This window comes from Triturus cristatus, chromosome 10 (assembly GCF_964204655.1).
Source record: "Triturus cristatus chromosome 10, aTriCri1.1, whole genome shotgun sequence".
Lineage (NCBI taxonomy): Eukaryota > Metazoa > Chordata > Amphibia > Caudata > Salamandridae > Triturus > Triturus cristatus.
Genome location: NC_140593.1, coordinates 679,102,549 through 679,127,626, shown reverse-complemented (window position 1 = coordinate 679,127,626; position 25,078 = coordinate 679,102,549). Strand labels below are relative to the sequence as shown.

At 44.0% G+C, this 25,078-nt stretch overlaps 2 protein-coding genes across 2 annotated transcripts in view; one reads left to right on the top strand and one right to left on the bottom strand.

Moving 5' to 3' along the window:
- Nucleotides 1-14,765, top strand: part of LOC146789901 (uncharacterized) — a 427,419-nt gene extending 412,654 nt beyond the window's left edge. Inside the window, exon 14 of the mRNA XM_085628175.1 lies at nucleotides 13,867-14,765. Within this exon, the coding sequence (XP_085484301.1) occupies nucleotides 13,867-13,930 (64 nt within the window). The 3' untranslated portion in view covers nucleotides 13,931-14,765. The remainder of the gene's footprint in view (nucleotides 1-13,866) is intronic.
- Nucleotides 14,725-25,078, bottom strand: part of LOC146789900 (uncharacterized) — a 199,794-nt gene continuing 189,440 nt past the window's right edge. The window contains exon 5 of the mRNA XM_085628176.1: nucleotides 14,725-15,676. Within this exon, the coding sequence (XP_085484302.1) occupies nucleotides 15,242-15,676 (435 nt within the window). The 3' untranslated portion in view covers nucleotides 14,725-15,241. The remainder of the gene's footprint in view (nucleotides 15,677-25,078) is intronic.

Here is a 25,078-nt window from a genome sequence, read left to right as displayed (position 1 = left end):
GCATACTGTGGTAAGTAGCATTTTCCTTATTCTTACCTCTAGCTGGTATGTTTAAAACTGGGGAAGATTAAAGACATACGGTCATGTGCATATATTTTAACAGTCTACATGTTCCAAGCCCTACCCCAAGGCTTTTCATCAGAAGCACCTAATGATCCCTTTTGCCACTCAAACTTAAGGTGGCAAGTCTTTAATGAAGGGTACAAGCAGGAACATTACCAATTGGTTGTGTGTGTGTGTATATATATATATATATATATATGTGTATGTATACACTCACTCACTCACACACACACACACACACCCAATTGGTAATGTTCCTTTTAGATCTGAAAAGATACAAGAGGAGATTAATCAGTCATATAAATGGTTGTTAAGGTGTGAAGGGTTATGGGACACATCACCAGGTGAAGCACGTGATATATTTTTCTCTCACTATTGGTGGTGAGAAATATTGTTTAGGTGCTACCCAGAATAAGGCGTGATAAATAAAAGGACAACATAGAAAAGACAAACGACACACACATACATGCGTCTTATCCAATTCAATGCCAGCATCAGTATTCTTTTGCGAGGTCTAGATTGTGGCTGTTGGCTGATATAAATCAAGAAAGGAATATACGTGTTTTACGCCAGATTTTGGTCTCATGAGCTCAGACTGGAAAAGTGATGTTATTAGTCAAACTGCATGAGAAAGAAGAAATAACAGGGTACTGCGTTAGGGGAAAGGGAGTCACAAGGTAAACAGTGTATCAGCTATGCCGTACTCACTTCTTCAAATCTACTCCCTTGCCTAAGGAGTTAGCACAGACAGGGAAACAGTGTATCAGCTATGCCGTACTCACTTCTTCAAAGCTACACCCTTGCCTAAGGAATTAGCCTGCCTGCAGCTCTGACAGTGTTGGTATGCACGCAGGAATCTCTATATGACTGGAGGCCGGGCACAGGCGTGAGTGTCCTTGTGCCGGCTTGGTCTAGAGCGCTGACTTGCTCAGATGGCTGCCTTGTAATGGAACTACTTCCTGGTTGTCTGGCTTTCACTTTCAGGCTCGTCTATTTCAGTCGGACTGAACGAGTAAACAGACTGTCAATTCTAGTGGTATTTTCACATAAAACACAGAGATAATACAAAATTGGGAATAAATCCTGTGTGTTATATCTGATCTTTTTACATTTGGAACATCAATCAAGGATTCCTGTCAATAACTAGCAAAAGAAAATTATGGAAGGAACCGTTAAAACAAGGTGTTTTTTTTAATAAAAACATATGCTTTTTATGGCTCTTGTCACACTTAGGAAAACTGGCTCCAGGGTATGTTTTTATTCAATCCCTCTATATTAGTTTTTAATCTGAATACCCAATGTTTTCCTTCTCGAACTGTTGAGATTCACTGCAGATTTGTTCAAGAACGGTCCAGTGTAAATCTTGCACCGTGTCTTTTTTCTATGTAGTGGACTGACATTTTTTGAGGTTGCACGTTCACATCTCAGATTGCTGCGGTGTTCGCAGATCCGGGTGTGTCGCCATCCATATGCAATGGAGATTGCACAGGCTAGTAATCATGTATATGGCACATTTTGAGTTGCAGTTAGTAAATTTTCTGTTCCCAGGTTGTCTTTTTAGATGTTAGCTGTTTGGTTGTTTTTGTTTGGTTGCAGACACTAGAATTACCACATGGATGGTGGCCTGTGGGGGGAGCTCTGGTTTGTTTGCGAGTTGCCCCTTACACGTGGTCTGGTATGGGCCACCATATCTCTGAGATTCCTTCCGCATTTATGTGAGAACATAGGTTTCATACTTCATAGTATATGATCAAAGGGCTCCCACACACCTGTTGGTTGAAGCACGCCCGTTCCGCAGCGGGACGGGAAGAGCCCTATGATGAAGTATTCCACCAAGTGGAAACCCTAGTGGGTGAGGGTTATTTTAAGAAAACTTTCTATTTTCTACCTAATATAATGAGTGGAAAGATAGTCCAATTAAACGGACAGACTCTCTTTGGTTATTACATGCTGATTACTTAGCCATCCTGCTTGGAGGAGGTGACAACACCTCCAGCTAGAGCAGGCATTGTTTCTGCCCTCAGAGAGCATGGGCTCTCACCTCAAGGGGTCAGAGGTTGTCTGGGGTGGCAGGCTGGTCTACACCAGCAGGCCAGTACACTAGAGTTTGGTAGGTTTTCAGGGGACCCCTCTGAGGTGTCCTCTAGGTGCAGGTCTTAATACATTAATAACTGGAATCAGTGTGGGTTTATTGATTTGAGATATTTGATACCAACCATCTTTAGTTTCAGTGAGGCCATCATGTAGCTGGGGAACTCTTCATCACCAGTGACCAGTTCATATCCTCAAGATGGTTTCCCTGTTCAATAGCAATGTCCCAGAATCGACATGGACATCACAGGAGCCTATCTGCTCATGCAGATATGTCCTCACATGTAATATAATGCATCCTGCCTTAGGGTTGTAAGGCTTGCTGTAGGGGTGACTTACTTATATCACATACAGTGCCTGCAGGAATGGCACACAAGAGGTGTGCCATTTCATGTCTTCACTTTTCTCTGCACCATGTCTTGCAGCCTGCAATGGCAGTTTGCATGAGTGTGGTGAGGGTTCCCTTAGGGTGGAAGAATACATGCTGCAGCCCTTAGAGACCCTCTTTAGCCTCCCTGCCCTATGTACCAGGGGTACAACTTACTAGGGACCTATATGGGGTGCTAAAGGTATTTCTAATTGGGGGAACAATTGTAGAGTTTTAAGGAAAGAGATCTGGCACTGGAGACCCGGTTAGCAGGAACCCAGTGCACATCTGTCAAAATTGCGTCAAAAACCAGGTAAAAAGTGGGGGTGACCATGGCAAAAAGGGGCACTTTCCTACACCATATCTTTAAAGTCTCCTGGAATCAGAGATGAGTGAAAATACTCCTTAATCAAACCGCTATAAATGCCCTGAGTCTGTCAGTCTGGACAGAGGAAGAGAGATCTACCAGTTCGAGATGTTTTGAATTGAGGCACAGTTAGTGGGCCAAACTTTAACCCCTTCAGTGCCCATGACGAGCTGGACTCGTCATGGGCTGCGGTGGCGCTGTGCCCATGACGAGTCCAGCTCGTCATGAACTCCGCCCGCTAATGGAAGGCGCGGCACTGGGCGGGGAAAGGGGCGGGCATGCAAGGGGTTAATCACAGATACCTTGTTTGCCACTACATCTAGGGTTGTGCTGAAGAGCAACCCTGGGCGTAGTGCGCGTAGTGAGGCTACGTGAAGCATTACGGAGTGGGGGCAAATCTACGCCCACCCGCACACTTCGCGTTGCCCCACTACGCGCCGCCCGCCTCCCTCCCGCCCTCATTTTACAATTACTATAATCATTAGATAAAGAAAAAATTACTTACCTGAGCTGCCGCGTCCCGGTGCTCCATCCGGGTGTTTCCCGGATAGCTTCTTCCTCACGAATGCGCGGGCGACCCGCGCATGCGCATTCGTAAGGAGGAAGCTATCCAGGAATCATCAGATGGAGCCCCGGGACGCAGCAGCTCAGGTAAGTAATTTTTTCTTTATCTAATGATTATAGTAATTGTAAAATGAGGGCGGGAGGGAGGCGGGTGGCGGGCAACTCTGCTCCGCCGCGGGGTGTGCGTAGTCTGCCCCTGCTACGCCTACTTTGCGCAGCGCGAAGTGGGCAGTACTACGCACACTCCGTGCACGGAGCGGAGCAAAGCGCCCACCCTTACTGAAGAGTGTTCCAGTTCCACAGTTTGCTTCATGAGCTATGAAAACTGCTTTAAAGGGGAGTCTTCTGTCTTTTAGGAGCCAGTGTAGAGAAAAGAAGCTAGGTGTGATCAGTATGCATCTGTAGGTATATAGATCTCCTTATACTATAAGCCCCTTATAGAGGGCCTGTCACTGCCTTCTGCATACTCCATTCTAAATGATTTCTTACACACTAACTCTTTGCGTGGCCCTTCCCTCAGATATTTTGCTCCAGTGCCATTCAGAAGGCATTAATTTGCACCCTACCTGGAAAAATTACCAGATGGGTTTTAGGGAAGTTAAAAAACTGGCTTGTTGGAACACGGGTGGTTTGAGGGTATGGTGTAAAAATAGGGTGTGGGTTAGGGGGAAGGGTTTGGGGGAGTGAAGTCTGTTTTCTGCATCCAGCACACGTCTGTTAGTAATTTGAAATAATGCATTAGCGGGTGGGAGGAGGTGGGGTAAAACCTTATTGCCCATGTGTGGACACATGAGAAGCTTAAGATGAAAACGAATTATTTCAATTTATTTCTCACAAGTTGTTTGGTAGACAGCCCACATCGACGCAGGTGAGCAGGTTTTCCAGTATTTGGTGGTACACTGGGTGCCGTCTCTCCCCCCCACCCACAGTTATTTGATTGATCTTGCTTAATTCTTCTCACTATCTGCTCCTCTAGCAGATGTCCATGTTTATGCTGTGGTTCCCACCTTCTTGTACGCTGGTACAAAGCCTCTGGATCACTCCTTCTTTCCAGTCATTTAAGTGTATATTTGCATCTGTGCTCATTTTGTCTATTAGTTTTGCAGTGTGAATCTTTTCTGGATTCACATACTGTGCATTATTGCGCCATCTAGTGGTTGGGTCCGGTATTTTCTCTTTTTAGTAGTCCTCTTTTAGATTTATTTCTATGTTGGTAGGCGTCCACATACCCCTATTTGGTGTCCCTTGTAAAATCATGCTGTTTGCTTCCTCCGGAAGCTCCTACCTTTGGTCGCCATCTTCAGATTCTGTTTTTCAGCCATTTGGTCTGGATGCTTGCTTAAGGATCTCCAATACAAGGAAGATGGTTTTGTAGAAGTTTGTCTAAAACATCAGCGAAATTGAAGACCACCACCAGCGACATGGTACCGGAGGTGGTATCTGCAGAAAAGGATGAGATTCCCTCAGCGAATGTTTTGAGTATGCCAGTTCAGGGGGCTCCCTGTTCGCCCTAATGGAGCAGACACCTTTCCAGTTGTGCAAGAATTGTCACTACAAGTTCTTGCAGAAGGACAAACACCCAGTCTGCAACCTCTGTCTGACCGTCGAGCACCAAAGTGAAGACTGTAACGCCTGCTCTTTGTTTACGTCAAACGCTTGGGGTGAGAGAGGGACAGAGAGTAGCCCATCATAACATGCAGGGCCAGCAGACAACTATCCCTAAGAGACCTTGGCCTCTCGAGTGAAGATGAGGAAAACGTTGCAGAGGAAGATGAAATGGAAACTTCAGTTGTAGATCTGGAGATTGTCAACATCAAAGGCCAGGCGACCAAAAAGATGACTAAATCAGTGGGAACAGATCCATCGGCCTCAGAGCCCCACTGATCTCTTGAGGGGATTCTGTTGGAGGAAAAACTCCTGAAAAAACTCAAGTTGTCTAAGGACTCTACTCCGTAGAACAGGCTGCCGAGGTTGAGAGAAAAAAGTCACCTCAATGCCGAAATGGCCACCCTTCTCCTTAAAAAGCAGGAAAGTCTGAAGAGCTTCAGAATACCGGCGAAAAAGTAGACGCCAAAAGATCACACAGAGAAGGAGGTCAAGGAAATCTAATCACTGTTGACCCCTGAGCCTCAAAAAGAGGAGGAAGAACTCTTCTATGAAGAGGAAGAACAGCAGCAGGAGGGGGGTGTACCAAGGTTCAGAGGAGTCTGGATATAATGAACCCCAGTGGCAAGAACTGGAAATAGACTGCCCAGAGGAAGGAGTGGACAGTTATACTTTTCACTCCTAATGACTTTGGGATGTATAATTTGGTCATAAAGCAGGCTGCTGAGAGATATGGTGTGAAGCTGGAAGAAGACAAATCACAATCATGTTTTCTGTTGGAAACATTGGTGCCAACACAGGAAAGGAATCCATTCCAGCCCATGCTCCCTAGACCACAGCAGGGATTCATTCAAGGAACCAGTCAATTGTAGATCAGCAATTGCAAGGGCAGAGGGAAGTATAAAACTCTTCAAAAGTCCCTACATATATTATAGGCACTGTACCTGCCGACATCTTACAGCAAGCAAAAAGGCCAACGTTCCATCAACCTCAGGGCCGCCTCCAGAGAATGAGAGCAAGAGTATGGACCTTATGGGATGGAAAGTCGAACAAAGTGCTGCCAACCAGGGGCGCATTGCCTATTCAAATGCACTACTCAACATACACACCCATCAACACTGGGATGAGATGGGTGAACTAATAATATACCTTTTGAAGCAATACAGTAAAAGTGCAACACATCTGACAGAAAGTGTAAAGAACATCGCCAACACCTGCCTAACATCCGCATTAGACGCGGCAACTACATCAGGCTGGCAGATGATGATGGGCATTACGCTCGGGTGCCATTCTCGATTGAGAATCTCAAGAATCAAGACAGAAGTCCGGGCTAACATTCTTAACACACCATTCAACGAAGCACAATTGTTTGGAAGCACAGTGAATGAAGTGCTCAACCAATTGAAAACGGAGAATGAGACAGCTAAATCAATCGGTGCACTGCAGTTTTGGGGAGAAATGCAAAGGGGAGCATTACCTTTGCGCAACACTTCTGGCATAGGGAGCTGCCAGGCGAAACTTCCCATCAGAGTTTTCAAGGTGGCAACCAGTCGACCATGGCTCAACTGAACTGGCAGTATCAGCAACAAGGACACCAGCCTTTTTGTGGAAGAACCAGAGGAAAGGGGCAGCCGCAAAGAGGCTCAGCCCCTACCAATAAGTGACTTACCATCAACAAACGTCCTTTCATATCCACCAATTGTGAAAGGCCAAACCTACACACAACATATGAGGCAAATTAAAAACCTTTCTCCAGGAGTGGAGGAAGATAACTTCAAACAAATGGATACTAAACTTAATTCAATTCAGATATCGCACAGACCTAAACAAATTCCCTCCAACAAGTGGACCTAAAAGGAAGGTCCATTCCAAGGAGGAATCGTATCGTATCCTCAAGGAGGTAGAGGAATTGCTGGACAAAAGAGCTATAGAAAACATATTTCATAATCTCAAAGGTGGATGGGTCCCTATGACCAATTCTAGACCTGCGGTTCATACACAAAATTATGAAAGCAAAGGTTGAAGATGACAACATTGCAAGAGGTCATACCACAATTGCAAAAAGGGGATTACATGGCAACATTAGACTTGAAGGATGCCTACTTGCACATTCCAATGAATGCAAAGCACAGAAAATATCCAAGATTTGTAGTGAACAACAGTCACTAATTGTTCACAGTATTGGTGTTTGGAATAAAATCAGCACCAAGAGTGTTTATAAAGTGCCTGGCAGCAGTAGCAGTACACTTGAGAGAAAAAAGGGTATCCACGTCTATCCTTACATAGACAATTGGCTAATAAGGGCAAACTCCTATAACAAGTGCAAAAAAGATACTCAACAGGTGATGAGGAAACATCATACACTGGGTTTCTCGGTCAACATGGAGAAGTTGTCTCCAGAACCGGAACAGGAAAAGATCTTCATGGGAGCAAAAATCAATTTAGTACAGGTAAAGGTTTTTCCCAGCGAAAAGAGAACACAATCTCTATTGACAGAACTCACCTTTACCTGAAGGGGCAAGGTCTGATAGTGGGGAATTATTAGGGACGATGTCTTCATGCATCCCATTAATCCGATTTGTGGGACTTCACACAAGACCAATACAGAAATGGTTACAAAGCCAATGGTCACAAGTTACAGGGAGTTGGGACGAACTAGTTGTTGTCACGCAGAAGGTACAGGAAGAAATAGCGTGGTGGAACAGATCGCATATAACACAGGGAAGGACAATTGCACAACCAAATCCAACAGTGACAATAACCACAGACGCCTCACATATGGGCTCGGTAGCTCACATGGGCCCACTCAAAATATGGGGAGCCTGGAAGGAACAGGATGCAGTGCAACAAATCGACGTCCTAGAATTAAAGACAGTTTTTCTAGCCTTGAGAGCTTCACAAAAACAGCTATTAGGGAAGACAATAATGATTCAAACAGACAATACAACTATGATGTTTTACACGAACACACAGAGAGGAACTCAATCCCATCCCATAACAAAGCTAGCCCAAGAACTCAGGAAATGAGCAATACAAAGGAAGATAGAGATCCAAGCAGTCCATCTATCGGGAAAGGACAATGTTGAGGCAGACAGAATGAGCAGAGAAGCCTTGAGCTCCCACGAATGGGAACTAAACCAGTAGTTGTCAAAATGATCTTTTGGAAATGGGGAACACTAGCAATAGATCTGTTTGCTACACCTCAGAACACAAAATGCCAAAACGTTGCCTTCAGACAAACATACCACCTAACCGTGGGGAATGCACTGTCAATAGACTGGGTCAGGGACCTTTGCATATACTTTTCCCCTGATTTCTCTGTTAGACCGAGTGATCAGCAAATGCAGGACAAGCAGAATGACACTAATATTAACTTGCCCCCACAGTAGGCAAGACGAACATAGTTCTCAAAACTAATGGATCAAAACAGGATCTGTTGTCAGTGGAAAAAGGAAAGATACTACACCCAGAACCAGAGGCTTTGAGCCTAGCAGCATGGATCCTGAGGATGTAGAGTTTGGTCATCTAAAGCACAATGGTTGTTCTAAGAGAAGCAAGAAATCCAACAACAAGAAAGTGTTATGTAGCAAAGAGGAAGAGCCACTCATTTTGGTGTATTAAAAATTGACTAATAGAGTCAATACTAAGGACAAAACAGTGTTAAAATATTTAACATATCTTCTAGAGGACAAACTAACAAATGCATCTTTAAAAGTTCATTTAGCAGCAGTAGTGGTTTACACTGGCCATATTGGAAGACGTTTTTTCACATAACCGGTAATAAAGAGGTTCTTGGAATTTGCAAAAAGAATAGCATTGGCCAAGGAATATTCCAGCACCCACATGGAATCTAAATGCGGTACTCACACAATTAATGAAAGCACCCTTCGAAGCAGGACACAAGGCATTGTTACAAATACCGACCTTTATGTGTAGTTTTGCAGCTTGAAATATTTTCTGGATTCACAAGCAGCATGCCCACCTCCACCAAGAAGATGATGGAAGAAGCAAAAAAAATCTGAAGATGGTGACCAAAGGTGGGAGCTTCTGGAGGACCAGTACAAGCTCACAAGGCACACCAAATGTTGGGGGTATGTTGATCCTCACCAACAAAGAAAAAATCTCAGAGGACTACTAAAAGGAGAAAATTCCAGACCCAACCACTAGATGGCGCAATACTGCACAGCAAGTGAATCCAGAAAATTCTTCAAGCTGCAAAACTAAACCTGGAGGTAAGAAACTGTACATTTTCTCGCATGGCTTTTGGTTAAGGATTCTCCTGTGACTGTTGATGGTGGGACACCTTGATCGGCTTTTGATTCTGCATGGGTCTATTCTTCATTCTCTACCCACTCCCACCCCCAATTAAAGCACTTGCTTTGCTGACTTCACACGACATGATTCCATTAACAGGTTCACATCTTTGTTGGACTTACTCTTGGAGTTTTCCTAGAATGATTGAACTCTATTTTTTGTCCCATCTAGTAAGTTGTCTGGTTCTCCAATAACAAGGATGGATTGCTTTCAATGCTATGGCACAGCAGCACAACACACTCTCCAGTTCTCTTCCCTGACAATCAGGTATCCAAAGAAAGGAGCAATTACTCCTGTACAATCGGACTATTGGCACCCCAAAACTTTCCACGCCCCCTGGTCCATCATTGCCTGCCTTTCAACCTCAGTGCAAGCAGCCGATACGGTCTGCCACTTCACTCCAGTAACAACCCCCGCACTGGTCAGAGGACAAAATCCGGGTCCTGACTGTGCTCCCAGTTACAAAAGGGGCAGACCGCTTCTCAGCTGTGTTTTTGATGCGATCGAGGCATCTCGCACTATTCTCATTGGGGACACTGCTTTTTATTGAGCTCCCTGACACACCCATGCTTAATCTCAGTAGACTATCGCATGCCAACTGGTCTGCCGCTGCATCTCTCTTCGTCTTCTCCAGAGACCCACAATACCTGACTGAACAATCCTCTCCACAGTCATCTCTCCTTCATGTTGAAAGTCACTGCTCCGTTGAGTAGATCATTGTGAGCGCTTTTCATCACAGTGTGTGGGGCACCACAGCCCTGCATCGTGCCTATTCGGTGCCAGGCTCCTCAACCACTTACATTTATTACAAAGTAGAATAATAAATGTTGTCTAATGTAGCAAATGTTTGCCTAGTTAGACAGATGGATTAAGGTTTCTACCGCGTGCCTCAGATTCCCATTTAAAATTAGATACAATGTAGGAATGGTTAAAATCGCCGTAATTCTAAGACTAAAGTAAGAACGTTCTGGATTAAGTGGAGTGGAGTGGAAAAGTGTAACATTATCCACAGGCTAAGGGGTTAAGATGTCCTAAAATGAACGAGTTTGGAAAATTAACTTTCGTCCTTCAGATCAAAACAAGAAATGTATTGTAGCGCACATCTGTATTAGTGGTTCATAACCCAATGAGTCCCCGTAACACTTCAGGGTGGTCGAGTAAGTGACCGCTCCAACTGGGGATGTGTGGGAACCGTTTGCTGTTGCGCAGATCTTAAAGCTGCACTTATGCATGGAGCTAGAAGGGTAAAGAAAGTAGAATTGGACGTAAAACCGAGGCCATCATTCACTAGGCAGACCTGCGCCCAATGGAGTCATCTAAAGGCTTCTGCACAGAAGCCAAGGATTCATCAAAGGTAGTCTCTTCACAGTAAGGCTTCAGCAGGTTGGTAAAACAGCAATTTGCATTAAATATTTCTTGGACTTAGTTCACTCTGCAAAAATAAGGCCTGAATTGTTCTGCAGATTATACGTGGATTTATTGAAGCTGTCTTTAGTGAATGTATCTGTAATAAAGTGGTTCAGGCACAATGTAGTTAGTGTTAGCTAGATTTATTGAGTATAACAATACGAGAAACACCCCAGCCACTGGGCACCTTCCAGCTACTGCTCTCCTCTCACAACGATCTTGTCCTGGAATCCCGACACGCAGGAATTCAAATCGAATGGTGACACAGCCCATCTCACTGTGCTCAGGGTGACACCACCAACCCAATTACCACACACCTCCCCCCTTTATAAAATAAAAAACTAACACACCAAAAGAACTGTGCATTACAACCAAACAAAACGGCAACAAAAAACACAAGAGCCAGCGACTACTGGGGACCTAGCAGCTTCAGAAACTCATTACAGCATTAAACTGAACGGAATCTTTTAAGTAATTAAGAGGGACCACTGGTCTAACACTCCTTCACACAGTTGGAGGAATCACTGTATTAGAAGGTCTGAAACTCCTTCTCACATCCGTCACACTCCTGCCAATCTCCAACCCTTGTCTTCTCTTCGCCCGTACCAAAGTTCCACACAGACATTCAATTAAGATTCCACACTCTGGTATCCGTAGTTTTTACAGCATTCCTAAATAACTTCACCACCTGATGGGTTTCGAAAACTTTGCAGGTCCCCCTGGCAACCTGATACTTTACTTTTCCTTGTCCAACACAGACATCTTTTCACCTCTTTCTTCACGCTTACTCACATCCCAGCTAAGTGTTAGCAGACAACTCGCTCTTCATTTCCTAAAGAGTTCGAACGGAGCCTTGCCTGTCACAGAATAAGGTGTTACACAATACGCACCCTTCTGCGTTCTTCATCCCTCCAATCCAAACCACCATCCTTAGCCACTCTAATGGATTCTTTTAACACCCGGTTGAAATGTTCCACGACACCGTTCAACTCTGGGTGATAGAAGGCACACTTGGCATGCACAATTCCTCTTTCAGACAATAAAACTTCCATCTCATTTGACACCAACTGCACACCATTGTCAGCCAACAATTTGCCAGGTATGCCCTCACGTCCAAACAGATCTTGTAAGAAAGTTATTACATGCTTAGTTTCAATGCCCGTGATAACAACTATCTCAGGCCAATGTGAAAACAGATCCACCAGAACCAATACATAGTACGACCCACTTCGATCATGAATGGGTCCCACAATGTCTAAAGCAATTTCCTCCCATGGACCCTTTGGCAAATGCTTAATCACCATAGGTTGTACTCTCTGCATTGAAATGTTATCACTCATCATGCATTGCACACACTCACGACCCGATCCATACCCAGCCACCAATGTGTTTCCCTCAGTCTTTCCTTGGTCTCTGAGATGCCCAAGTGACTTTCATGTGCTAACTTGGGTAAAGCCCTAGGAAACGCTACTGGGGCACCAGCCTGGTCCCACAAAACAACAAACCTTTAATCTCAGACAATTCTTCTCTAACAGACCAAAGTTTCTGACACTCTCAATTGGAACAACCCTTCTTACTCTACCCAGACCTCAATCTCTCAAAAACGTCTTGAATACCTACATCTTTCCTCACAGCTTTGCGCAAATCCTCTTCTGAAATGGTGGCGCCCGTTACAACACAAACACACACTTTCTCTTCGATTTCCTCCTCATCATGTCTTGCGGTTGAGTCATACTCCGGCACCAACATTGAGAAAGTGTTGGCGACCACATTCCTACACCCCTGGATGTTCTCAACAACAAAATTGTACTCTTGCAAACCTACAATCCAGCGGATAATCCTCCCTGACACAGCATCAATGCCTTTATTAAGAAATATTTCTCTCAATGGCTTATGATCCGTGTTCACACAAAACTCTGCACCCCATAAGAACGGTGTCCTCTTCTTTACAGCCCAATGAATCGCTAAAGCCTCTCTCAATGATCGAGTATCTCATTTCCGGTCCACTAAGGCTCCTAGATGCAAACATAATGGTTCTGGTGTCTGGCCCTTCTCCCTGCATTAAGGCTGCTCCTAGGCCCTTAACACTAGCATCAGTGACAGTGGTGCTCTTCATGCTAGGATCAGAGCTTCTCAAACTGGGTGCATCCACCAGCTCCTCCTTCAACTTTACAAACTCCTCTTCACACCTGTCGTCCCAACAAAATGATACACCTTTCTGCAATAGAAGTCTCATTCTTGAACACTTGGATGCAAAGTAAGGAATTAATTTACTATAATACTCTATCCCTAACAATGTACACAACCCTTCCTCTCCAGTCGGAGACACCAAACCCCTTATGGCATTGACCAAACTCAATTTCGGCTTAACTCCATCCTTAGACACCTCCTGTCCCAAATACTCAATGAAAGACCGCCTGAACTTGCACTTCTCTCTCTTCGTTGTCAAATTCACACATTCCAACCTCTTAAGAACCATCCTCACCATTTAATCGTGCATTCTGGTATCAGAACCAAATATCAAGATATCATCTTGATAAATCTTGATACCTTCTACTTCCTTCAAAACCTTCTCCATGACTCTCTGAAAAACAGAGGCCGCAGAAACCAAACCGCATCCTTTAAAACCTTAGCCCATCTCACATTGCTCAGGGTGACACCAAGCAACCACTGCTATTGTTGTGTGATGGCTGTACGTTTACTTTATCAAAAACAAATAAAAATATATTTAAATATATATATATAATTGAGGCCTGCAGTTTTAAGTCACGCTGTTTATCTGATGTTCCTGAATCTCACAACCCATGCGGCCATGTGGGCAGTATGTTCTCATTTCACTCAACAGGTTTCTTTACATTCTATACATTTGTAATAAAGCCGCTGGCTCAGTCCTCTGTATTTCTGTATTGTGGTCCATGCAGTTCCTTTCCTTTAATGTAAGATTATGTAGGGTCCTGTGTACATTTGGTTTATTAAAAGAGCTGCTGGTTTTGCTAGCAGCAGAGGCAATGAACAATCAAATCGGGGATGCAGACTTGTGCTTCTTTCACCAGGAAATGACTGTACCTTTATTTTTATTTTTTTGCAGACGCCCCCAGAACTACACAACCATCGAAATGAACAATCAAAGAGAGACCTCTGTGGACTTTTGATCAGCCTGGAAGATCTGCGGTGAATGATACTGGTACTCGTGTCTGACGTGACTGGAATACAGAATTGAAACGAACTAGATTACTCATCCATTCTGTACACTGAACTTTTTCTTGAGGAAAAAAAAAACTCTCAAATATTATTTTTATAAGGTGCACTGGGAGAGACTGGGTGATTTGCTCCAGTCCCTTCAGCAATTTTAGAAGTCTAATGAGAAAGGTACGAGGTGAGAAATGGAGGTTTTCTGGCTACAGTTAGGGAATGTGTGCTCCGAGCACCCGGCACCCTTCCTAGTGATAATTCGAGGGGCTCTATTATTTGTTTTGGATACCCCTTTACTGGACATTTTCAGTGTTGCATCGTACGCCAAGTATTTGTTGTATATAGAACAATACGTTTTAATAATACCTGTGATCTATGACCGAAAACTACTCCAAGGAAATCTCAAGTGCCCTTTCATTGTGGATGTTTTAGCCCTGTAAGCGCTCCAATGGCCGACAGGCAGAGTCATTTACAGCCTATCCCTGGCTGGTGTCATTATGCAGGACTGCGCCTGCTCTATGCCATCCCAGACATGTAGGCCGAGCAGGGATTTTATCGGCAGCACTGACGAGAAGCATAAAGCTGGTGCTGGCCAGAAGTGGCATGGGGGCTGTCCTCAAGCGATTCAATTTTTTCCGTTTGACAGTCAAAGATTGTTATTTTAATTTTTAAGAAGGAACAAAAAAAACAGTACAAAGACGAAGAAAATATTAGTTGATGCAAATTGTGGACCACGAATAACCATTGAAGCAAATTACAAAGTTTCATTTTTTAATAAAACTCTTTCACAAACTGGCCATGACCTTGCTTCGTGATTCAGGAAAAATATCAGTCTCTTTCAGAGTCTTCAAGGGTCTAGCTAAAAGGATAAGAATTTAGGAGCAAGGCATTATGAGCAAGTCCAACCCTGCTAATTTCAGAAACACCCCTGTACAGCATAAAAATAAACCCCAACAGCTGCTAGTGCTCTATTATTGTTTTAATGGAAAAAATCCTTCACTCAAACGAGAGGCCCAGTCCCAGCCCACAACTGGCAGGTTCAAGTAACCATCATTCTTTTAAACACTTCACATATATGACCGGAAATGGTTTGGTCTCTTGTGTAGCTTATGCATCAGAGAACAGCTGTTAGCAGCTGATACTGTACAACTCATCTCTTCTGTGAAAGCACCACGTGGCCCTTTGCTTCACTCCAGAAATATACGTAGAAGCGTAGCCCTGGTCACATCTACATTGTGAGGTGGTCATTATAATATCAAGCTGTGTGACCGTCAAAGAAGCTCCATCTTGAACTGTCCAAAGCTAGGCAGGGCCGGTGTAGCTTCTGACATGTTGCCATAAGGAAGGCAGGCTTGGTTGAGTGGTGAGTGGGCGTGGCAGAGCTGTTGTTGTTGCTGCTGTTGCTGCTGCTGTTGTTGGCTAAGCAAGGACGTCATCTGCTGCAAAGTTCCAAGCACTTCCTGCTGGAAACGCTGCTGCTGCTGCTCATGCTGGCGTTCCATGCGATTCTGTCTTTCTGCCATTGCATGAAGGGCCTGTGTCAACTTTTGCACCTCTGCATGCACCACCTCCAGTTTCTCCGCGATTGCTTTTGAGTTTCCCACAGGCAGAGACTGGGCAAACGGCTGACCGCTCCAGTGGCTGTTCTGGTTGGTCATGGAACATGCAGCGCCAGTTGGGATGGTCTGCGTACTGGCATCAGTAATCTGTGGGGAGAAAAACAGATATGCATTTGAAATGTTACACATCTACCACACGAGGTCTCAAAATATTTACCAGCTAGAGAACATAAAATGTCTAATATGCATGCATAGTTTCCTATTTATCCACAATGGCCCAAGCAATGCTTCTCGACTATCCGGTCCATTTTTTATTTTTTTCTTACAATAGAGTTTCCAAGTCTAATATTACATCTAACTCTGTTAATACGCTTCCCACTGTGATATTCAGTTTGTAAAACTGCAGGCATGTGTAACTTCTGACTATTTCCTGGTGTGATTTTCATAACCAAATGAGTTTCACACATTACCATTTCGTCCGTCATTTTTGCCACAGTCCTTACACATATAAGGCAAGCTGTGGCCCAAGACAGACAAGGCCCAGGCCCAAAACTGAGAAGGAGGTTGTTCCACTTATCGGTCTGTAAAACCTGTAGTACCTTTTCGCTGATGCTACCACCGACACCTACAAATCTCTCCCTCCATCACAGGTGCTCCTGTTCTTTTCTGTCTACATCATCCCCCAGTGATTAGATAAGCACAGCTGGAGTTGTTAGTAAGTATCACTGAATTCATGGTAGTGTGCACATTGTGGCCGGACCTGAACATTCTTGCCTATCTCAAGGCAAAGTGAACAGGTTATCCAATCAATAATATCAAGGAGGTTCCTGCATCAGACAACTTGTAGCATTGCAGAATGGCGAGCCCAACAATGTTTTTTTTCTAGGTTATTGTTTTCCAGCAAAGAGCAGGCACACAAGAACATTTACATCTTAACACAGAACAAAAACAGTGGTTGGAGAGGGGTTAGTCTTCACATGGAACAATGTTTCTTCATCATCAACGTATTCTATATTGAAATGCTGTAGAATGACTCCAACAATGGAACACCGCCACCTCAGAACACAATACAGCAAGGAATTTGTAAGGAAACGTTAAATTACAGACCCTAGATGAAATGTAAAATAGGGTACTATTATCACAAAATAGAGGTGTCGAGGAAATGCTCCCGTACGACCCTCCAACGAAGAGCTAGTATATCACAAGGTACAGTGCTTATAAGATACACCAAAGTATCACAAGGAAGATTGTTTCCTAGATTTTAGGAAAATGCTCAGCATTTATACACAGTTATACATAGCAGAAAAAGTGGAAAAGCCGTTCTTTACGGAAGAGGATGCCTCACAAACATAATATTGTCATGCTTCAACATCGGCATCCTCTCCTCCACCTTGGTAAGATGGTACCACCAGGGGGGGACTTAACCTCCTCGAAGACTTGGAGGTAGGAGGGAGCTCTTGAATAAAACTACTGGAAAAAGCAGGATCCAGATAATCCCTAAAAATACCTTAGAGTTTCTCGGTTATCCCCTATATTAGTGAGAACCCTAGGTATGTCTAAAAACACTGTATCAGGCGGGTAAGAAGAGCCCAATGATTCAAACGTTACTGTGGCAAGGAGCGGGAACGATTAGGTCCCTGGGCGTGATGGACGTTTTGATGACTGTGTGACTACAGAGGACACCACCCCCTCCCTGACCAGACTTCTGGTATCCCCTAACGTGTAGGGTTGACCCATTGAGTCGATCCTAAGAAAACACAGGTAGGATTCACCTGGGTGCTTTCGTTGTTAATGAAGGTGCATTGCCTTGTAGGATAGTTTGAGCCTACTGACTAAATGTAGGGATCCTAGAGCCCTGATGAATGCCCCAAACCGGATAGGCTAGTTATTGTGGGCAGAAACATGTTGGCTAATATAAGACGGATTTGAGTCATTATTCTCTTCTTATCCACCTGATACATTGATTTTTGGACATACCTAGGGTCCTCACTAATAAAGGTGTTTACCGAGGGACTCTAAGGTATTTTTTCGATTATCTCGATCCTGCTTTGTCCAGCAGTTTTATTCAAGAACTCCCTCCTACCGCCAAGTGTTAGAGGAGGTTGAATCCACCCTGGTGGTACCATCTTACCAGGGTGAGGAGAGGATGCCGATGATGAAGCATCCTGCAAACAATAATGGGGTAGGCCCTAATCAGTAAGGCTGAGCCAATAGAAAGAGAAACCAATCAAAATGCCAATACAGATTCTTGCTTTTCAGAATTGATCAACCGTGGCGTCTGAACATTTATCACTGACAACCAAATCTATTTAATAGTTTTAATTTTATTTATATCATTTATTCTTTTTTTATTTTTTTGTTTTCAATAAATCTTTATGGAAACATCTTTGTACATATGTATACACTTACATCAAAACACCACAACCAAATTTCATAATGAAAAAACGCAAATGGAAAAATTATTTGACTGCTCTCACATTCATACTACTTCAAACACCCACACTCTTACTGACACCTTGGTGACATCCCAGACATGCGTGACACACACATACCTTGGTCTACCTATAATTTTATGGCTTTAAAATGAACTAAGGCTTCTACCAAACAAACTGCACTTTTGGAAAATCAATAATTGTGCATTTAACGCAAAGTTGGCAAATTGCTTTTTCAATTTAAACGCTATTTAGTTAAATGCACAGGACAACACAATCACTAAAATGTTTGTTCGGAGATAAACAACGCCAGGTCTACGCGTTTCGAACCCTCTTCAATTTGTGGGTTCTCCTCAGGACCAAACAACACAATTTAACACGTCACAAGTTCTTGTAATATCCACAGCAGACAGCTGATGTGTTTTTTTTTTAAGTCTGCGAACCTGAATTGATTATGAATTATTCGGTGTGGTTGAGTGACACCGAGGGGGTAAATACGAAAAATCTTCTTTGCTCTCTAGCAAATTGAAAGGATTCTTCCAAGTTGAACTGGAGTACAATAACTCAAGACGCACTGCTTTAATTTTTGTCGCGGAGTCTTCACTACTTGCTCCAACGTTCGTATGGTGCCTCCCAACGTTCTCGCGGTGGCTAGCAGCGGTTACTAGAGAGCAAAGAAGATTTTTCGTATTTACCCCCCGGTGTCACTCAACCACACCGAATGATTCATAATCGATTTGGGTTCGCCGACTTAAAAATACCCACATCAGCTGTCTGCTGTGGATATTACAAGATCTTGTGACATGTTAAATTTAGTGATTGTGTTGTTCTGTGCATCTCACTAAATAGCGTTTAAATTGAAAAAGCAATTTGCCAACTTTGCGTTAAATGCACAATTATTGATTTTCCAAAAGTGCAGTTTGTTTGGTAGAAACCCTTGGTCATTTGAAAGCCATAAAATGATAGGTAGACCAAGAAATGTGTGTGTCACGTATGTCTGGGATGTCACCAAGGAGTCAGTAAGAGTGTGGGTGTTTGAAGTAGTATGAATGTGAGAACGGTCAAATAATTTTTCCATTTGCGTTTTTTCATTATGAAATTTGGTTGTGGTGTTTTGATGTAAGTGTATACATATGTACAAAGATGTTTCCATAAAGATTTATTGAAAACAAAAAAATTAAAAAAGAATAAATGAACTAAATAAAATTGAAACTATTAAATAGATTTGGTTGTCAGTGATAAATGTTCAGACGCCACGGTTGATTAATTCTGAAAAGCAAGAATCAGTATTGGCATTTTGATGATGAAGCATGACACTATAGTGTGTGAGGCATCCTCTTCCATTAAGGATGGCTTTCCCACTTAATCATAAATTCTGCTATGCCCAACTGTGTATAAACGCTGGGCACTTTCCAATAATCAAGGAAACTGTCTTCCATGTGACACTTTGATGTATCTTATAAGCACTGTATCTTATTGTGATATACCATGTAAATTATTGTTTACAACCTCAAAGATGCCTATTTTCCAAACCCTATGCGTCAAAGACATTGGAAGCACCTTGGATGTGTGGTAGGTTGCACATAATATCAGTTTAGAGTTATACAGCTTGTAACTTGGAATGGGTTCTTGAAAGCACGAATTACACCACAGGGTATGTTTGCGTTCTAGAAGACGGCAGACTATATGGCTAGTCCTAAATTACTGGGAAGTAAAGAGCCAGAATTCAACTTTAAGTAAACTTTAAATGATTTGGCTTTAAGGAATGGCCAAAGTGAAACGATTCCAGGGCACAGGGGCTGACACTGAGAAAGTCCTTCCACCAATCTTCACTCACTTGAATTGGGTATAGTTAAGTGTCTGTTCTGCAGAACATAGTGTGCCACAGGGACAGTGATGTTTAAAGCAATTAAACCTAGGAGTAGGTCTAAGGTTACTGATGCTTTTATGACTAGGCACATAGATTTAAACAAAATATACTGTCTTAACAGGAAGCCAATGTAAACTGGCCAGTGCAGGGAACCTATGATCTAGTCTAGTTAAGTCCTAAAGCAATTCTTGCCATGGCTTTCTGAATTAGTTGTAATCACTTGCTTTTATTGCTGTCTTCTAACAAGCAATTGGCTGTCTTAAGCATCAAATCTAAGTAATTTTTATTTACATATCGAATTTAAATAGAAATAGATATTGTATGACCCTTATGGCATGTAACCTAGCCAGCACAGGGGCCCAAAAAGTTAGTTTGTGGTTATAATGTTTAACATAAGAGGAGCTTGATCTAGCAAACTTTTTCATTACCCCCTATTCGTTTTGATGTACTGCCACCTTGGTTTTTTTTATGACTAAATAGTGACTATGTGAATGTTTTTGTTTGTATTTAGGACTGTGGTCAGTGAGATTTAGAGAATAGGCTGGAGTTATTAAAATGTGTGCTTCGGGCAACACTTCAGATATGGGTACGAGGGTCGTTTTCCTCCACTGGGTGATTAGGAGAAGTGGACTCGCAGTGCCAGTTTCCTGGGACCATCCCCTTAGTCTGGAATAAGGCCTGCCTTCAGCTGATAGTCATGGTTAAATCGGACTGTAGCGGCTGCCGTAAAGGTACCTTCTGAATCCAAAAAGGCAGACTGGAGGTGTAGCCTGATACAGAAGAAGAAACGTAACAAAGAGGGAGATATGAACAAGGTACAGAGCTATCAGAACTTATTTAACACCTGTGCATCAATGTGGCCTTTCCTGCCTCTTCCATACCTCACGATGAAGAGGATTTTAAATTCTTTATCAAAAGGCAGAGCCAGAGTCTCTTATGTTACAGAGTGCTATAAGAAAGGTTCTAATAAGAGTAAAAGGGTGTGGGAAAGCCCATATTTTCAAGACTATTGTCCCACAGATAGCCTCTAATTCCCAGTAAGAATTTCCATATACAGGTAATGTGGATTCCTTAATGGTCTGTGTTGCTTCTCTAGGAACTATATCAGTTGATGCATCACCGGCTGATCAGATGACAAGAAAGTTGATGGGGCCATCAAGCTGGCATATTCAGAGCCAACACGTATGCAACCTACACAGTGCAGTGCCTTCTGTGTGTTCCTCAGGCCTTAGATGAGGAAATACATAATGGAATGATGGAACAGCAAGTCAGACTTCTTTCAGACATTTTGCTCAACAGCTTTTGGGCTTCTGGGGCCGCTACTGGTTTCTTAGTGGCTGCCAGTTAGCATATTGGATGAGGTTTTGAAAGGCGGACAATTTTCGGAACGCTCTGTTAAGAACAGCGAGTTATTGACTGATTCACCCTCCAAGTAGGAGTAAGAGATTTGGATTTTTCAGAAACCTCCAACGATGTACTCATCCTCACAAGGCACACTGGTCTTGGCAAACAGGCAGCCGCTGGTGGTCCACCAGGTGGTGTTGGATTTTCATGTGTGATATCCCGTCACCCAGCAGGGAAACTAGCAGGCCTTGGCCCCCAGTCCTGGTCACAGGCAACCGAGCTTCCACTCCTCACACATTCTATCCGGCTGCTTGGCAGATGACAATGATTGGGCTCGAAAGCCCTCCTTCTTATATTTTCAGGTGGGTACACTCCATGCCACAGGGTAATTTGAGCCTCTCCTTATCCAGAGGGTTGGAGATGGTTCACCAGATTTGTGAGAATCTGAAGATGCATGGATTCTTTCTCAATCAAGTAAAATCTCACCTGGAACTAGTACAGAGCCGGCAGTTCATAAGAGCAAACTTCAGAACAGACTTGGAAATGTTGTTCTTCTCTCCTCAACAACAGAACAAGTTACATACTCGTCTGACTTCTCTTCTGGACCAGTGCGAAGATTTTGCACCTGTTTGGTTGAGGGTGCTAGTACAATATGGAGGTATCGCTCCATATTATATGTTCGCCTCACTTATTCTATTGGATGCTTATTTATATGTTCCTCTTCATGTGTCTTTCCAAAAATCTTTATTTGTATGAATGCACATTCAGTTCTGTATTCTTCCATTTGGCCTGCATCCTCCAAGGGCCTTCACAAACGTTTTGACCCCTCTGGTGGGTACATTCAATGCCACAGGTTTGTGTTTTTTCATACTTGGATGACTGCCTAATTTGTGGTTGTTCTCTTTCCAGAGGATTGGAGGTTGTTCATCAGGTTGGCAAGAGCTTAAAGATACATGGATTATTTCTCAGTCAAGAGAAATCTCACCTGGAACTAGTACAGAGCCTGCCGGTCATAGGAGCAAACCTCAGAACAGACTCAGAAATGGTGTTCCATTCTCCTCAACACCAGAGTATGTTGCATTCTCTAATGTCATCCCTTCTGGACCAGTCAGAAGATTCGTCGTTTGATTGGTTGATGAGGCCAGGACGAAATGGAGGTATATCTCCATATCTTACGCTCGTTCATCCATTGGTAATCCACCTTCTGTCTCACTGGTACAAAAAGTCAGAAAATTACAAAGCAATGGTTCCTGTCACCCTCTCATATCCATCAGGAATTCCAGGAGCGGCTAGACCAATTTGACCTTCTTGGATGCAGTTCTCTGGGCCCATCCCTCGTCCACTGGGTCTTTTTACTAATACCAAGAGCACAGGGTGGTGAGCCTCTCTTAGGGAGGATTCGGTTTGGGTATTCTGAGTCTTTGGTCCAAGCAGCAGTTAAGATCCTCGTCTAATTAGAGAAAACTGGTCGCCGTTCTCTAAGGTCTTCTTTTCTTGCTCATCAAATCCAAAGTCAGGCAGTGAGAGTACAATCACCTGGGAATGGCAAGAGTTCATAGTTTAGACTTACCAGCTTAGGGAGAAGTAGGCCAACATGCCATTCCTCCATTATTTACCAAGATTGGGACATTTTTAAAGGAGGCTCAGTAATGTGCCCACAGCTCCGTGCTCACACCAGCAGGAACTGCTTTTAGATGTTTCCATTTAGAAATTATTTTAGGCTTTATGTACCAGTACATGAGGAGTGTGTACTACATTTCTCGCAGTTAAACATTCAATGCGAAGGACGGTGCCCTATCATCATACAATTCCCCCCACTCTTTGTGTGTGAAGGACATTGCATCCCATCGTCTCTGACCAGGCATTTTGTCCTCGGACGGATGCTCTGTTAGAAATTTAGAGATCAGGCCTTTGTCATGAGGACCGTACTTGAACCATTTTTCAAATGTTGTTAGGGAAGAGGAAGCTCCTGCCTTCATGAGGGACTGAGTACTCCGTGTCTAACTTAAGTATGGGTGTTTCTCTCCGTTTTTTGAAGAGTGTATTGCCCCTTCAGTTCCTCAAAAGATTATCTGCCCATTATCAAACAGTTGTAGGAATCTGGCTCTGTATATACTATGCCAAAGTGAGGTATAGTGTGCGCAGAGTCCAGTGGAACCCCAAAGGTAGGTAGAGGTAAAAGTGGATAGTACCTTACTCTCTATCTGTGGTAGTGTGGGCGAGCAGTAAGGCTTGTTATTTTATTTCTAGAACCAAGCCAAGCCTGGTGCAGGTAAGTGAAATAATATTTTGCAAAATCTTATGCAGTGATTACAACAGTTTGAAATTACTTTTCATTACTTTTTAGATTACATTTTAAGTTATTTTGCTAATCAGTATAATACACCTAGATATCATACTAAGACATTCCCTAGACGAAAGGTAAGTAATTCGCTTTTAGTACATTTGCAGTTTTGTCAATGTTTCATACAAACCAACTCCACACACACAAGAATTTCCAAGGAAAAGCAATCAATGCAATTTTATGGAAGGAAATGAAGTTAAAGTTTTGCAGGCAAGTACTTATTTGTGGGAGCTGGTTTTCTGGGGTTAGAACCAGGGTTCCCCCAGAGTCGAGGATGCACTTTCAGAACAACCTCAGCGGCACTAGGGCAGCCGGGTGCAGAGTGCTGAGGCCCAATGTTATCCAATAGGGGATAGGGGGCCTCTGGTTGGTGGCTGCTCACGAGCAGGCCACAAGATTGTGGGCGCAAAGGGGGATCCAAGTTAACACCCAAAGTGCACACGCTGGGTGCAGGGTGCTGTTTTGGCGTCAGGTACCCTGTTGATTTCAATGGGGATTGCCGGTTTGGGATTTTGGCTGCAGGCTCGGTCCAGGAAGACTTCCAGGAGGAAGCAGAAGCTGAGGAGGTAAGTTGTTGGGCTTGGGGACATAGGTGCACCTTGGGTTCTCTTATTCAGGGAGCAGAGCGGCTGGATGCAGGGGTGTCTTTTGAGGTTAGATTTCACCTTACCGGGCCACTCGCGGTTGGGGGGTTCTCCGTGCCGAGGCTGCAGGCGATGTCAGGGAGTCCTAGAGGGGTCAACCCATGGGGGAGTCGGACCCTGGAGTGCTGGGGGACCTCACTGGGACCGGTGGGCCACTTGTCTCTGAGTCTTGCTTTGGAGATTCTTTGGAACAGAGCTGCTGTTCACAGGAGATCCGGTATTTGTTGAAGGCAGGCAGCCCTCCCAGAGGTTCTGGAGGTCGCTGGCTGCAGGACAAAGCAATATTTGGCGAAAGATATTTGGAAATTGCAGACGGGTCGGTAGGGCTGGGGCGAAGTCAGTTGTTGTCGGCAGTCTCCTCTGCTGGGCATCTTCTTTCGTCCTTCTTCGTAGGTTGCGGGAATCTGTCTTCTTGGTTTAGGGCTGCCCCCTAAATACTTTATTTAGGGGGTGTTTTAGGGGTCTCGAGGTCAGCAGCCGATGGGCTACTGACCTTAGGCTGACTACACCCTTGGTGTGCTCCCCCCATGCGAGGGGAGTGTGCACAATCCCTAATCCTGATTGGAGAGTGCCTGCCATCTGCTAGATGGAGGGCACTGAAGAGTGGACTTCACTCCGCCTACCCCACCTGAGGGGTGGGGTTGGCAGATGTGGGCACACCTTATGGGGTGTGCTAATATTTCCCACTTGTCTTCCTGACGGAAAGGAGGGGAGACAGGAAGGGGGCCTGTTCCTGATAGCAGGAGAGGCTGGGGGGTCACGCTACAAAGGTGGCAAGGCCTTTGAAGCTCCCCTGCCACAGATGGCTCTTCCTGGCCTGGGGGAGATGTGACCACCTCCGCCCAAGAAAGGCTTTGTTTCTGGCTCAGGGAGCAAAGGCTCGCCCCCGGGGGGTCCACAAACATGTCTAGTTGT